Source organism: Populus euphratica, unplaced genomic scaffold, assembly GCF_000495115.2.
Source record: "Populus euphratica unplaced genomic scaffold, PopEup_1.0 scaffold517.1, whole genome shotgun sequence".
NCBI classification, from domain to species: Eukaryota; Viridiplantae; Streptophyta; class Magnoliopsida; order Malpighiales; family Salicaceae; genus Populus; species Populus euphratica.
In genome coordinates, this window is record NW_011500250.1 from 151098 (window position 1) to 166648 (window position 15551).

Consider the following 15551-nt stretch of genomic DNA (forward strand, 5'->3'; position numbering starts at 1 on the left):
AAAAAAAAATTATATTTTTCATTTATATAGATAATCTTTCATTAGGAGTATTTTGTTATACTCTACTTAGTAAAGTACAACCCACCCTTATCATGTTGTAGCTAACATCCGTATTCATCATACAAATATGCAAAAACTTTATTATTTTTTAGTGCTGTCAAGAGTGCTACATGAATTAGTTTTTTATTTGAACCTAGGTTTTAAGATCTTCAATCAACTAAGTAGTAATATTTAGGAATAATACTTTAATACAATAGAAATCTCATATATCTTGTACTTTAATTTATGAAAATAATTATTTTTTATAAAAAAAATATAATATATATCAGTCTCAATGATTTTAGTTAATGTTCAGTTTTAATAGTGCATTGATTATAAATATTTATAAATGATGATTTTATGTGATAGAATTCTCATAATTATAACAATTTTATAATTTTATTTACAAAGAATTTTTGTTTTAAGTATTTTATCTTTACTCTAAAATCATTAATCAAATATAAATAAATATTAAATATAAAAATATCTTTATTAATAATAAATATGTCTTGTATGAACAAAGCCAATGCACTATTAAGATTTTAATTATTTTATATATATATATATATATATATATATATACTTAAATAGGTTTTCATGTCTTTTCAACATGATGATTATTTCTCAATAATTGGAATCACTTGAAATGATTTACTCAAAACCATTCCTTTAGAATCCTTTAGAATGAATATTATGTGGGGTAAGACGAAACTCATTATAATTTCTATATCAATCATTGTGAATTCAAAGAATTTACTGATTATGATTTTGTTTTTATGCCAACATCTTCAAACTTTTATTTTTAATCCAAATTCAATGAACTATACATATCATATAGTCTCTTGTCTAAATTCTTTATTATATAGTTTTGCATAAAAAAATCATTGTATATCAACTCATCCATAACTGCTATAATAGTAAGATCAAGTTCATTATCTAATAATTTTATCACATCTTTAGTTAGTAATTTATTTAAATTCAAGGTGATCAGATAAAAAAATATCTTTTATAATAGTAAACCAAATAACATGATTGAATTCAATTTTACATGTGATTTGAATTCAATTAATAACTTATTTCAACTCTTATGTTTAAAATAAAATACTAAACCATGTTATTGAATTTAATTATATTGTTTGGAATACATGTGGAAATAAGTTAAATTAGCAATCTTAACTATTTTTACTATAATTTAGAAATCATTTCTTTTTGTCAGAAAAACTTTTCTTTTAGTTAAATGTTGGTGCTTAAATTAAAAGTATCAAATGTTATGTTTCAGATGCAAAACTTTTCTCCAAATAATTTTCTCATTTTCTGTAGGTTCTTCAAAGCTCTAACAAAATATTAAAGCAATGTTAAATCCAAAAGTAGACTAAATAAATATCTATGATGAAATCATAACATTTAACTTGTTAACTTTAGTTAATTCTTTGTTTTTTCTCAATAATTTTAATATTATTAACGCAGTTTTCAATCCCATAAATATTTGAATCTTAGTATACTTTAGATGACACCTACAATTAAGTTCTTGTTTTTATGGTTCTAATATGAAGTAAAAAGGTTCAAAATAACAATCTTATATTTATGGACAAAAAAAATTGTTGGAGTTGGTCCTAAACAATATCTTAGCAGTTTCATATCCAAATTCATCAAGAGCTCTTGTTAAATTGATACACCACCAATTTACTTGAATTACTCTTTTATTGTATACTACAAATTCTTTTGGTAACTAAGATTGCATGAGTATATACTTAAAAACTCCACAACACTAGAATATGTAGTAATCCCCTAAACTAAAAAATATCTCTATGTCATGACCATATAAATGTTTACCCCTATAAAAATATAATTTGAATTCTAAGACTTCCTGGTCTTTAGTGATTGTACCTCATCTCATAGGAATTATAACTTTTTATTAAAGCTCACTAAGTCATAAATTATCTTTAGTACTAGCATATCATCTATGGTAATAAACATGTTTAATTGGATGGGAAAAAAACAAAATAAAACTTTAATTTACTAAATTATAAAATAACTCAACAAAGCTATAAATCTCCACCATATATATATGGTCATGGCCATGAGCTTTTATTGGCAAAGTTAGGGAGAACCATTAACTTATTAAAAGACAGTCTTACTAGCACTTTTCCACATAATATATTCTTGGGCCAAAGGGTATTTTTGTTAAAGAAAAAAAGATATGGAAGAGAGTGCCGAAAGAAGAGATATAATTTTCAATGTCAAATTAGAATTGAATTCCTTAAGCAAATCATAGAGTCTCCCTTCTGATTTAAATATGGTTATTTTTTATAAATTGAACACTTTGTAAAATTTAAATTAATACCTTTAAAAGGATTTCAAATATAAAAATAGATTTAACTCTCAAAATTGAATTTAATTTTTAGGGTTCCAAACAACTTATTAAAATTTAAACTATTAAAATTTTTAGATTTCTCATCATGATGGTGGAATCTTTTGTGCCGAAACAATGCTTATCATAGCAACATTTTGAAGAAAATATACAATTAATATAAGGAATTTAGCTTTAAGGTAACTTAGGAAAAATTAATTGTCTAATGTTTAAATAATTTGAGCATAATAGATTGAAAATAGATATATCAAGTAGAATTAAACTATTGTAGAATTATAGTAAGTATAAAATAAATGAACTTCATACAATTATTATAGGAATAAAGTAAGAACTAAAAATTAGAATAATGTGTATAGTGTACTTGTAGATGAATTTGTAAATGAATAAAAGGAATAAAAAACATTGTTATCAAGGATTATACCTTTTGCCCTTAACACTAAATTGCTTGTCACTTAACTCAAACAATCTCTATGTATGCAATTTTCTAGAATTCTAATAATACTATCTTGAAAGGTTGCACTATTGATTAAGTCAAGAACTTTGATAACAAACTCAATTTTCTTTCTATGAACATAAGAACTAAAAGCTAGAAGAAATAGATAATATATACGAAAAAAAAAAGAGGCAAGAAATTGAAGAAAATAGTAGGTAGTAAAGGATATTCTCTCTATTTTTCCATTGCCCCAAACAAATTTCCTTTACTCTTATTTACAAGAGACCTGAGTATAAAATGTTTTTGCATAATTGTTTTTTTAATAAATACTAACATTTTATATTAGTTATGATGGTTTTAAAATGGTTTTAAATCAACTAAAAACATGATGTTTTAAGACCAAAAAGATGTTCAGGTATTAAATAGATATTCAATAAATCTAGATAGGTGTTGTTAATGGACTAGCTAGAAAAAAGAAATTAGAACAAAATATTATTGGGTTTCTTAAAAGATATATACTTAGTGAAAATTATAAATTTAAAATTTTTTCAAGCGTCCTAAGAATCTTGCTAGATAGATTTAGGGTTAGTTAGGTTTTATACAAAGATTGCTTGAAAATCATATGTTCTTTTCAGCTTTGAATAGTTATTGCAAACCACAAGTCATCCAAGTGTGTTGCTTTTAATAGTAATATATACAAACCACTATTGAAAAATCTCTTAAACACTTTTAGGAGAGTGAAATTGCTACATCTTTGAGTGCTAGATATTTTGTTTTATGTTTTAGGTATTTTTGTATTGTACTTTACTCCCATAAAATAAGAAGCATAGCTTTTTATTTATTAAAAAATTAAAAAGCCTATAAATAGTAAAATATCAATTTGTCTCCCGAATAATATTATATATATTATTTAAGAATAATTTTATAAATTTATTCAGATAAGTCCCTCCTTGATTTTTTTAGATCTAGAATTGTAATTTCCTATATAAATTACATAATCCTCAATTTCTAAAACTTATTTACTATCAAGTCATACTTAATTAATTATCCTTTTTTTAATTTCTAACTAATAGTTTTTATGTGTGTGACCCATTAGGTTCTTTAATAAGTTTGTCAAAATATAAATCACAATCTTAAATAAAATAGGATTAAATAAATTAATTTATTTTCGATTCAATAATTGATTGATTTATATTTGAAAATGAAGTACAATGTTTGAACTTGTCATAATCTTCTAAATATTAAAAAAATTATAAGTAATTTGACTTAACTTTTCAATAACTAGTTTCTTAATGTAATTATTATCTATTTATCAACAATGTTTCGAGTTAAATATCATAGCATGGAGTGTGTAAATTCTATCAAATCATATTTGTTCTTAACATCATAGTTATTGATTATTTGAATAAGATTTAAAACTATTTTCAAATCTCATTTCACATTACACAAGGATTTACAATCAATATTATTTAAAAACATATGAGATATTTTTTTCTAATTCATATAGGGTGATGAATCCTCTCTTGATTTTCTAAATACCTTCATATAGTTTATGTCATATTAAATATTTGTTAATTTATTACTCTTGATTAAAACAACATGTAACACGTTGAAAATATAACACTTTCTGTATAAGATAACTTAATGGTCTCAAGTATAAGAATCTCTTATACAATTGTTATGTCTTTTCATAGACACAAGTAATCTCTCCATGTGAAATTTTCATGTGATTCAATTTAATGTACATATCATTTAATAAGCACTTATATATTAGTTTCAGGTATCCCTCATATATCAGTTTATGAGAATAATTGCTTTCTTTCATAAACAAAATAATATAATATATATTAGTCTTAATAGCTTTAATTAGTATCCAATCTTAATAGAGTATTGACCATAAACATTTAGAAACAGTATTTTGATGCAAAAGAAATTTCATAATTATAAGAACTTTATTATTTTCTTTTCAAAATATTTTTATCCCAATGACTTTTTCTTTACTCTAGATTCATCAATCAAATATTAAATTTATTAATAAAAATTTTGATATATTTTAAAAATAAATAAGTTTTTATTAATAAATTAAATATATTTACATGAATAGAGATAATATCACGTATAACCAACTGCTTATCTATTAAATATATATACTAATAATATTATTTAACAATTAACAAAAACCCAAGCATAAGCCTAGTGCACATGCATGGTTTAAGGATGAAGCCTATATATATAAATCATTTAAAAGCCTAGTGATATTTTAATGTGAAATACAAAAAAATTTAGTTTGAAAATTTTTCATAAAGAATTTTTAAAATTAATTTATTATTTATATATAATTGATTTTAGACAGGTTAAAGTACTTACAATGAAGAATAATTTTTAACATTATCTTAACCCTAAGCCTTTACTTCTTTTAATTTGGCATCAAAATGTGTCCATTAACCGTATGGAAACCAATCTCCAACAATATCATTATTCTGCTCTTCTTTTAATTCAGTAGAAAATATTAGGGAGTCATGAGAGCGAAAACTTTTGAAGCTGGCCAAAATATGACGCTCTCCATAGAAATTGTAAGATTTTCTAAGGATGGCACCGCACCCTGTTTCAGGCTTTCAATGTCTTGCGCTATGAGATTGGCCAAAAGTACGATGCTCATTACGATGCGTTCAATCCTGCGGAATATGGACCCCAAACCAGCCAAAGGGTACAGTAAATCTCATACTTTATGATTAGAATAAATACTTTATTATATTATTCTAACACAGAGACTTTTTTACTCAGGTGGCCACATTCTTGCTGTATCTATCTAATTTTGAAGAAGGCGGGGAGACCACATTTCCGATTGAGGTAACAAGGCTTGCACACCTCCCTTCCCTTTTTATGTTTTTCTTTCTAGACAAATGATTCGGTTTATCTTCATGGCTTCAACTCAATGTACAATATATTCTTAATTGAGCTGTGTTCATGTAAAATAAGATATTTCTTCTTTTCTTTTTTTTCTTTTTTTTTTTTTGTGTGTGCAGAATGATGAAAACTTTGAAGGATATGATGCCCAGAAATGCAACGGTTTAAGGGTAAAACCACATCAAGGGGATGCAATTCTATTTTACTCAATATTCCCTAACAATACAATTGACCCGGTAACTGTTCCCTTTCACTCATTCTCATCTCTGTCAACTTTTCATTTAGGCATAAAATCTCCCTCCACAATATTCTGAGCCGAGCATCGGAGTTTTCTAAACTCTGTGCACGTCAAAAAGCCGATGGTTTGAGTCATCTAATTTGTTCGTGTAATCTCTATCACTAAGATGCACAGTAGGCTCAACAGAAGGGAGATTGTCGAGGATGACGCTGCCGATGTCTTGATTGCCTTTTCACTCAAAGCCAAGCGTTTTCAATCTTAGATCAACAGTGAAATCATATATCTTTTGCAGAACAACCTTGACGTCTACAAAGATATGCTTGTAGAATCAGTCCATTTAGATAGCATCGATGAGAATTATCAGTCCATTTAGATAGCTTTGATGAGAATTATGCTGGTGAGAAAAAGGGGGGGCACAGGCAGATTGTGCAAAAGAAAACTGCATGGAACTCACGAGTCCCTGAATAGCAGATACGAAAATCTTGATTTCTTTCAAATGGACCAGCGGTAATCAGCGTGCATTAATATTGAGCAGCAAGCTCAAGACGTAGGAATTAAAACATTTAGGTTTTTCAGAATATCTGCAGAGCTGTGGCTGAGGGTACTGTTCCAAATAGAAAAGGAAAAACATAGAGAGAAACTGTGGGAAAGTTGCTGCTCCGGTTTGGTTGCATATTACAAGTCTGTTGTTCAACATTCTTGCCCACTTGCATATTTTATGTGCCTGTGTCTCTGTTTCAGTGCAAAGCCTTTGGCAAGTTTCATAAGGATGCTTCTACATGGAGTTCATAACCTGTATTCTCCTGAACACTCAGTTAACAAGAGAGATTTTTCCAATTTATTATCATTTAATCTTGAAAATATGTGGAACATGTTAAAAGGGACGACCTTAGTTGATGAACATTGCTAAGATTAGAAATCACTTCAGGATAATTGCATAGAATTGTAGCTCTCCATATTGGTTCTTATGGCAGTGATGAATTATATTGTTTTTTTTTTTTTTGACAGGCATCTCTTCATGCAAGCTGTCATGTAATCAAAGGGGAGAAATGGGTGGCTACTAAGTGGATTAGAGATCAAGTACAAGTTTAAATTGTTTATTGCTGTTTTACCTATGTTTCTTCTAGGAAAGGATCTTTGCTGATGCTATATTTTGGGATTGTAAAATGCTTTTAAGACGAGTAATCTCTCATGTTACATCGCAATTTTAGATGACTGAGAAAATTGTTCCAATACTGCGGTTATTTGTTTTTCTATTTTAAAAATATTTTTTAAAAATTAAAATGTTTTTATTTTTTTCTTTATTTAAAATTAATATTTTTTTTAGTATTATCATTTTAAATATATTAATATTAAAAATAATTTTAAAAAAATAAAAAATATATTATTTTAATATATTTTTAAATAAATAATATTTTAAAAAATAATAACATGATTTTAATAAAAATAGATATTGTGTTAGTCAACTTCACATAATGCTCTTTCGCCGATAAAGCTCTTAGGCAGTGTTTGGGAACGTGGTTGAATTTGTGTTTCTAAACAATTTAAAAAAAAATTATTTTTTATTTTTTATTTTTATTAAAATTTAATATAGTTTGTATGTTTTGGATATTTTGATGTGTTGATATTAAAAATAATTTTAAAAAAATAAAAAAAATTAAAAAATTATTTAAAAAATAATCACTACTACATTACCAAACACACTCTTAGTTCCGTGCCATTCCTATCATTAATGAGCCGACCGGAGTTTAAATCAGGCGAGGTCCCACGTCTCAGGTCGACTGGTCTGACCGCTAATGACCTCGTGGTGGGACACGCTTATACTAACAAACGCAGCGTTGGCACCACTGCCATTGGTGAGGCCGTCACCACCTCGTCCATTCCCATCTTCCTTTTTACATCTTCTCTGTTCGTGATAAATACCTTTAGGGATCAAATTCAGTATAAACAGGGTAACAGCCCCTATCAGTGCCATCTCTTTAATCAAGGAATGAGTCAACAAACATCATGTTTTCTTCCAACAATAAAATCTACGACCTCTCAACTTCAAAATGAATTCTCAAACACGGATCTCCATTTCTCTACGTCCTGTCTTATAATCGAAGAATTTTCTCATCCCTTTCTCAAAATAGAACAATTCTTTCGTTTTCATTTGATAGAAGAGGGAGAGGAAGGTGCGGTCATCATCACAAATTTGAAAACCAGATTGACCGGGAAAAAAAAAAAAACCCAACAATTAAATCGCGTCAAACAGGTTATTGGTCCTGTTAAATTCATCGTATTCACACCGGGTGGACTACGTAAACAATTTTTCATCGGAACTGAACCAGCTTAGTGTCTGGTTCGTCTATTAAACTGACCAGTCAGGTTGAGTTCTGATAGCACTGGCTTCTTGAATGTCCTGTGCAGACACCCATCGATATGGCAACTAAAGTTTAATTCATCACAGTGAACTCCAATCAAGAATGAAGTTAACAAATAGTAGAAGGTAAAATGATAACAAAAAAATATATATAAACATTCCTAAATTCACGACTGTTTCCAGTTATGAACAAATATCAGTGCGGGGCAATTCTTTTATGATGACCGTGCCAAAGATTATGGGAGATCACAAAAAACTGTTTTGGTTTAAACAGTAAACTATCATGAAACTCTGGAAATGCGATCAAGCAGCTGTTGCATCAATTGTATATAGTGCCTTGCTTGAATAATGAAGCTTAGCAAGTCTTGAAATTCCTGTCAGTTTCAACTCACGCGAACTCTTTTTTGAGCATCATCCTTTTTTCTCTTGTATTTTTTCCAGTTTTGCTGTCAAGAATTCTCTCAGGAAAAAAAATAAATAAATAATGCCATCAAAAGATGGCTCCTCAGGTTCTCGTTCAAACCTAAATTAATCACAATTGTCTGGCATGTACTTCTTGACCACTCTCAGCTCATTACCTTGTTGCTCTCTGTAAATTGTAACTTCACGTAGATAAGCCTCCTGGCTGACACAGCTGTGCTGAGATATCAGTGTTGCCTGTGAAACACATTTCTCAATTTAGCAATAAAATTCAATAAACCAAAAATATCTAACCAATTCCCCTTTCCTCCTAGCCTTCCAGAAGACATTTTGAAGGCCATCAAAATTTTTCAGTCGCATTTTTTTATTTTATTTTGTTCAGTTTCTTTGTAATTTTGAAGAAAAAAAAGGTAAAAAACAGAAAAATGGAGAAATTGCATACCTTTTTTGCTGACTTCAATTGTGTCTTCAGAGCAGAAAAGATCACTCTTTCAACTTTCAGTTAATAAATCAACTTTGGTGCTTGGTATCCAACGGAGCTTCTGGAAATTATGACTTGTGCCAGTTTTGAAACGGCTGCTTTCCCCAACGCTTCAACAAATGCATGGAACCAGATGCCATGAAAAGCCCAAGGGCAGCGAGTGCCACAATTGTTGAATTCTCTATTTTCTGGTAATAGCCTCTCTGAAATGTGTCAAAGGTGGCAAGTCCAATATTGTAAATGGTGAAGACCAGGGCAGACAGTACAAAGAGATGTGATGCAGTGAACATTTCTTCAAGAAGTCATCATGGGGCTTCCAAAGGTTGGCCCCACAGTGACCCTCGCGTATGGAAATGAATGGATGATCAACCTAAGTGCTCAAGTGATTTTGGGTTAGAGAAACGCACTAGTATCAGCAAAAACAGAATAGCTGCATTTGCGGGTGCTAGAGAAAGGCTTATCATCCCTCCACGCAATTCATTTGGTACATGACTATGAACAAATTAAGAAAAACACAAACCAAATTTAATATGCTTGATAAGAGACACTATCAGTAATGATTAAATAAATAATAAAGACACATCTTTAGCTTACATGGTCCTCAATCTTGCAAGTGAAGGTATAATCAGGCCCACACCCGCATGGAATAGGCAAAACAGTGACACTAAAACTCCAATTTCCTGCATTTCCAGTTAACAGCAAGAATTATGGCCAGCTAACTTAGAACCGGATTAAGAGACAAAGACATGCATACCTGATAATCATAAGCTACAATAGACAAGGCAAGCCCCAGTACAGTGAATGCATATACTAGGCAATCCTCAATCCGAAGTGATGATGGACCACTCAATAACCATGGAAACACAGTGCTTCCCAGCATTCTTGCACCCATTAGGCATGGATATATCAATCCTAGATGCACTTCTCGTCCATCAGCCTAAACTCACATGCAATATAAAAATCGTAATATTTTCTGATCAGCAGTTTATTTCTTACTAGGCAATGGTCATGCAAAATCAGTTTAAGCTCTTCCATGGTTGTAAAAGAAAACCCTGGAAGAGTTCAATATCATTTTCTGAAAAGGAGCCATCTTCAATTTACCAAAACACTTATTTTTGGTAATATAATTACAAAATGAGAGAAGGCACTGAAGGGTATAGATGCTAAACATCTCCTAACATAAATCAGTAAATGATTAAAATCTTCTTTAGTGACACAGATTAATTGTACCGCAAAAGAAACCTGTTGTATGATACATAGATTAACATGTTGCTCAGCATTTGTCTTTTTCCTGCATCATGCTTTCATATCAAGCCACAGTCACTTATCAGGAAGGCTTTGTCTCCTTCCACATCTTATGTAAATGATTTATCTTAAACGGGCTACTAACATGTGATGCATGATTTACCAGGAGCGGAGCATATTTGAACTATTATCATATGATAAAACAGGTCAGTATTGATGTCTGACACTTTAATTACTTGATATTTTTGTCAATATAAGAACATCAAATTTTAAACAAAATCAAGATAAATGATCAGCATTGATACAATTACTTCCAGAATTACGAGGAATTGAGATAACAGTATTGGATAGTTAAGGAAATTGATAATGATCATACCACCAATGTTGGGGCCCACAGGATCCAGAAGATTGCAATTGAGAACTGAAGGCAAGCATGTGCAAAACCCAGTAACAATATCCGTTTATCTGGAGTACAAAACTTCATTGATGATTCAAAGATATTGGAAGATACTCGAAATATGTTATGGTGACATCTAGTGAGATTTTGACCAAAAGAACATTAAAAGCTTTCCAATCTTTGCCTCAATCCTCAAAAATATCCATGCATCTTAAGAATTTAGTCGGACATTTGACATTCAAAATGTACAATTGTCCATGTTTAACAGGCCTATTTACACTTTTAGAAAGATGATGTCAACTAGAAGGACATTGTATATATATGACAACAAGGAAGCATTAGATTTGTGCAATTATTGGTGATAGCTTCAGCCTCTTTATATATATATGCCTCTTCTTCTTTTTCAATCTAATTTCCATCCATTTTTTGACAATTATATATAATTAATTGTCAAAAAAATGGATGGAAATTAGATTGAAAAAGAAGAAGAGGCATATATATATAAAGAGGCTGAAGTAACACCAATAATTGCACAAATCTACGAAGAATGCTTCCTTGTTGCCATTGTTGTCAAATATCAGCACTGAAAGTCAATCTAAGGCAGCAAGGAAAAAAGGTACTTCAATTTAGCTGTACATATAGAGCATCATCAAACAAAAAAAATGCTTACAATGGCAGTAACTTTTGGACCTTAGGTAAATCATCAAAGGAAAAAACAGCAAATGGATACCGGTGACTATAAAAGGCAGATCAAGAACCAGAAATAGACAGTATAACTCTTACAGCTTATTCACGCTGAGGTAAAACAATGTACATCCCATTTAAGTTGTGGATGATTTCAAAGAATAACTGTGGACATTTCAATATTCTAACTTGAGTTCGAAGTCCAAATGATGCACTGAAATGCAACCTTGTAATAATCTTCAAATTTTCACATAGAAGATGTTCACACACAAATCAGTCAATACAACATGAGTTTTTACTCAGAAAAAGAAAAATACAACACTCACCACTAAAGATATGCGTGTAAAATATCTGGCGGCGATTCTTCACTGGTGCAGAATGTGGGACTTGCTTCCATCCTTTCGTGACACAGAAAATGCCAATGATTGCAATGAAGATAGTTGCAGTGGAAGAAGATGCAATTCCTGTATCCACATTACTAGCAAGTAGCCAATTTGCAAGCACCTGGCTTCCAATCAATGATGCAGACTCAAAGAAAGTCATTAACCAAAAAGTGTGATTGAGAGCTTGTTGCCTATGCCCTTGGTTTTCATTTTCAAGAACGAGCCACGCCTCGAAAGCAAAAGAAAAAATGGAAGTGGCAAGCGATGAAGAGAGAGTGGGTAACCAACTACAAGGGTGTGATGGTGGCACCATCCTCTTCCATGCACCGACAAAGAGGTGTAGCATGCAAAACATCAAGCATGCCTTGTGGTGTCCGCCTCTAAAAATAACCATACACACACACTAATAATATTAATTACAAAAATAAATAAATTCCATATGAGAAAATAAATAAATAAATAAGACTTACATTGAATCAAAGAGGAAAGGTAGAAGAGAAGCGTAAAGAAGAGAAGATCCAAATCCAAGACAAAGGGAGAAGAGTATCTGCTCCTTACTCATTCCATTATAAACAAACTCAAAATCTCCGAAAACCGACCAAACTCCTTCCATCGCTGCAGAATAAAAAAAAAATCAAAACCTAATTGAATGTAAAAAAGAAAGGAGAAAATGAAAGAAACGAACTCCGATACCTGAAGCGAGAAAGTAAAGGAAGAGGAAGTATCGGTGGGAAGAGGGAGAGAGGGACTGATCAGAGAAGGCAGAGGGAGAGACAGATTTGTTGAAAAAACGAGGAAAGAGAGCGATTGAAAAGAAGCAACACGTTATTATGAATCCGTAGAGTGATGGATTTGGTTCCCATTTTGAATTCTCTACTTCTACTCCCATTTTTCTTCCTCTCGATCTTTCTTCCTTCTTCTTTTCTTGTTTTATCCAGCGCCAGATCCAGATAGAGTGTGCCAGTTTCAAGCTTTGCTTGCTTTTGATAGATTCCTTGCCCTGGTGGCTTCTACAACAAACTTTGGCACAGTTTTTCAGTTCCCGTTCGCCACGTGGCTTAGAGAGATGTAATTTTCTGCCAATTTAAGTTTTTATTATTATTATTATTAACGTAAGTTTTCGTAGCGTTCATCTCGATTAATTAAACAAAATTTAAAATTAACAATTATATAAATTTTTAATAATTATAAAACTTGAAATTAAAATTATAAAAAAAAAATTTAATCAAAACTTTTATCATTAAACCATCTATTAAATAATTTTTTTTGAGCATTTGATTAGCCAAGTGGTATAATAAAAACAACTTAGAAAAAGAAAATATTTAGTAATTGATAATATATTTTTAAAAAAATTAATAAATTTTAATAATGAATTGAATGATATTTTAATTTAATATTAAGATGAAAAAATATATGATTTATTTGTATTAATTTGGGCTGATTTGTGAAAATTGTGTAGATAATTTTATAAAAAAAATAACATAAACAGAAAGGTTACTCTTAAATAGACAAAAAAATCATTTATATATATTATCAGCTTTACAATCAATTTACAAATCACATATATATTATCATTGTTGTGATAATTCACAAACATAATATTTATTACTATTATTGTTCTTAATTATAACTCATATAATAATTATTCTTATCATGATTAATTTCACTTCATATATAATATTATTATTTTTATGATCAATCACAAAACACATATAATTTTATAGTTATGAACAACATAATTAAATATTCATTGAAAATTTAACAATTACAAAAACATTTTAAAAAAATTAAAAAGAGAAGGGCAATCCCTTCCTAATGTTTCTCATACAACTCAATTAATAATAATTAATGTTCATATCACTAATTGTTTCATTAAATCTCAATCTTATCTAAACTTAAAATTATCACTGTATCAAACACATTATTTTTATAATAATGTTCAAAACATATAAAGTTTTAACATTATTTAATCAACCTCTCATATTTTTATTATATTATTAAATTCACACTTCTAAAATATCATTTGAACATAATCCCAAACTTCTATATTAAAAAAAAAAACACCATAATACCAACTAGTTCTTTCTTTCTCTGTTTTTTAAGTGTTGTTGGTCCAATTCAACCCCTAGTGTCTTCTATATTCACTCTACCTAGACAGTTTAATTTGGATGTTAACTCTCTTCAAATTACATGTTTAAACTTCTATTAGACATACAATTTTTCATGGTCCCATATACTATAATACCTTTGTCAAAATACAACAACATGGGGCAACATTAATCAACCATATTCACTTCTAAAATTTCTTAAATCCCACTCCTATTTATTTAACCACTTTAAACAATATTCATAATTTGTGGAAACTTTCTCAATCCATTTTCAAGCATATTTATTCCAATAATAATAATAAACTCAATACACAAATCCATTTAACAAATTTCTCATACAAATAAGATATATTTTCTAAACATATATGATAAAATATCAACTTCTATTTTAAACCATAAACATTTAAAATTATATAATCACACAAGATTTCACTTATATAAATTTTCCTCAAACACATATAATATGTAAATCATGTATTAAATCTACAACTTTAAACCAATTTCCATTCCTTAATCTTTCATATTATTTTAACGCTTAATATCATACAATTTAAACAAAGTTTTCAAAAGCAATACTACATCTTTAATATTATAACTTCAACAACACCTCACCCTTACAGTCCATTAGCAGAAGCATTCATAGTTTTCAATTTTTAGCATACAATATTCACCCAAATCCACACAATTTTCACTCAAAACATAAACATTAAGGACCACACAATTTTAAAAAAAAAAATCAAAATTAATTACTTGATTAATCATAAAAAAAGTTATAATTTTCTCAAGACCTTCATAGTTCTCATGTTACGCATCTTTCCTTCAAAGTCAAACGCAATATATACTATTTTTAGCAACTACACAACAATTAAAAAATATCCCTCCTCTTTTTTAATATGAAATTTCTATTTCTTACACATGATTATAATACAACTTTACATCGTCAAAACCAAAACTTATTTCACACCCAATTGCTCTAACATTAACAGCCACCCATACATACACATCCATTCCACATACAATTTTTCATGAGATTTTTTACAAATTTCCCCCTTCCCCTCATGGTTGGCTCTAACATTAACAGCCACCCATAGATTTTTATCAGTTTACTTTTCTTTTTCTCAATTCACAACTAAACTCCTATTCCCTTAGTTTTTATTAAAAAAATAAATAAAAAAAACCTAATTGGGAGAAATTAGGGATTTTTTTCCCACATGCCCAAAACTTTATACACAACGAAATATGTAGGGAAGAATACTTTGCCAATCAAAATTGTACTCAATTTCTTGATTCCTTGCAAGATTTTCTTGCAATCCTTCTTCTTCCTTGACAAAATACTTGTTTCTCTCTCTAACGGTAAATACTTGTTTCTCTCTCTAACGGTAACAAAATTTCTTCTTAATGAAATTTTTTATTATTTTGTATTAGTTTCCTACTAAAATTATTCATCACCATTCATAATACAATTTCTCTAAATTTTATTATT

The 15551-nt window shown here is 29.4% G+C and overlaps 2 protein-coding genes across 3 annotated transcripts in view; one reads left to right on the forward strand and one right to left on the reverse strand.

Annotated features, from left to right (window-relative positions):
* The window catches only part of LOC105112704 (probable prolyl 4-hydroxylase 9), a 9866-nt gene extending 2637 nt beyond the window's left edge, over nucleotides 1-7229 (forward strand). Inside the window, exons 5-8 of the mRNA XM_011008488.1 lie at nucleotides 5455-5550; nucleotides 5628-5693; nucleotides 5870-5986; nucleotides 6997-7229. Of these exons, the coding sequence (XP_011006790.1) occupies nucleotides 5455-5550; nucleotides 5628-5693; nucleotides 5870-5986; nucleotides 6997-7080 (363 nt within the window). The 3' untranslated portion in view covers nucleotides 7081-7229. The remainder of the gene's footprint in view (nucleotides 1-5454; nucleotides 5551-5627; nucleotides 5694-5869; nucleotides 5987-6996) is intronic.
* A 1183-nt stretch (nucleotides 7230-8412) lies between these two features.
* LOC105112705 (Major facilitator superfamily protein) lies at nucleotides 8413-12960 on the reverse strand. 2 transcript variants are annotated; one of them, XM_011008489.1, is made up of 9 exons: nucleotides 12654-12958; nucleotides 12431-12575; nucleotides 11904-12340; nucleotides 10873-10961; nucleotides 10006-10188; nucleotides 9846-9931; nucleotides 9659-9743; nucleotides 9213-9454; nucleotides 8413-9007 (listed from the first exon to the last, which is right to left on the reverse strand). In XM_011008489.1, exons 1-8 carry the CDS (start codon nucleotides 12847-12849, stop codon nucleotides 9320-9322), a joined length of 1356 nt encoding a protein of 451 aa, XP_011006791.1. In that variant the 5' UTR covers nucleotides 12850-12958; the 3' UTR covers nucleotides 8413-9007; nucleotides 9213-9319. The 2 variants fall into 2 exon arrangements, with proteins under 2 accessions (XP_011006791.1, XP_011006792.1); XM_011008490.1 differs by lacking the exons at nucleotides 8413-9007; nucleotides 9659-9743 and having other exon boundaries at nucleotides 9338-9454; nucleotides 12654-12960.
* Between the last annotated feature and the right edge of the window lie 2591 nt (nucleotides 12961-15551).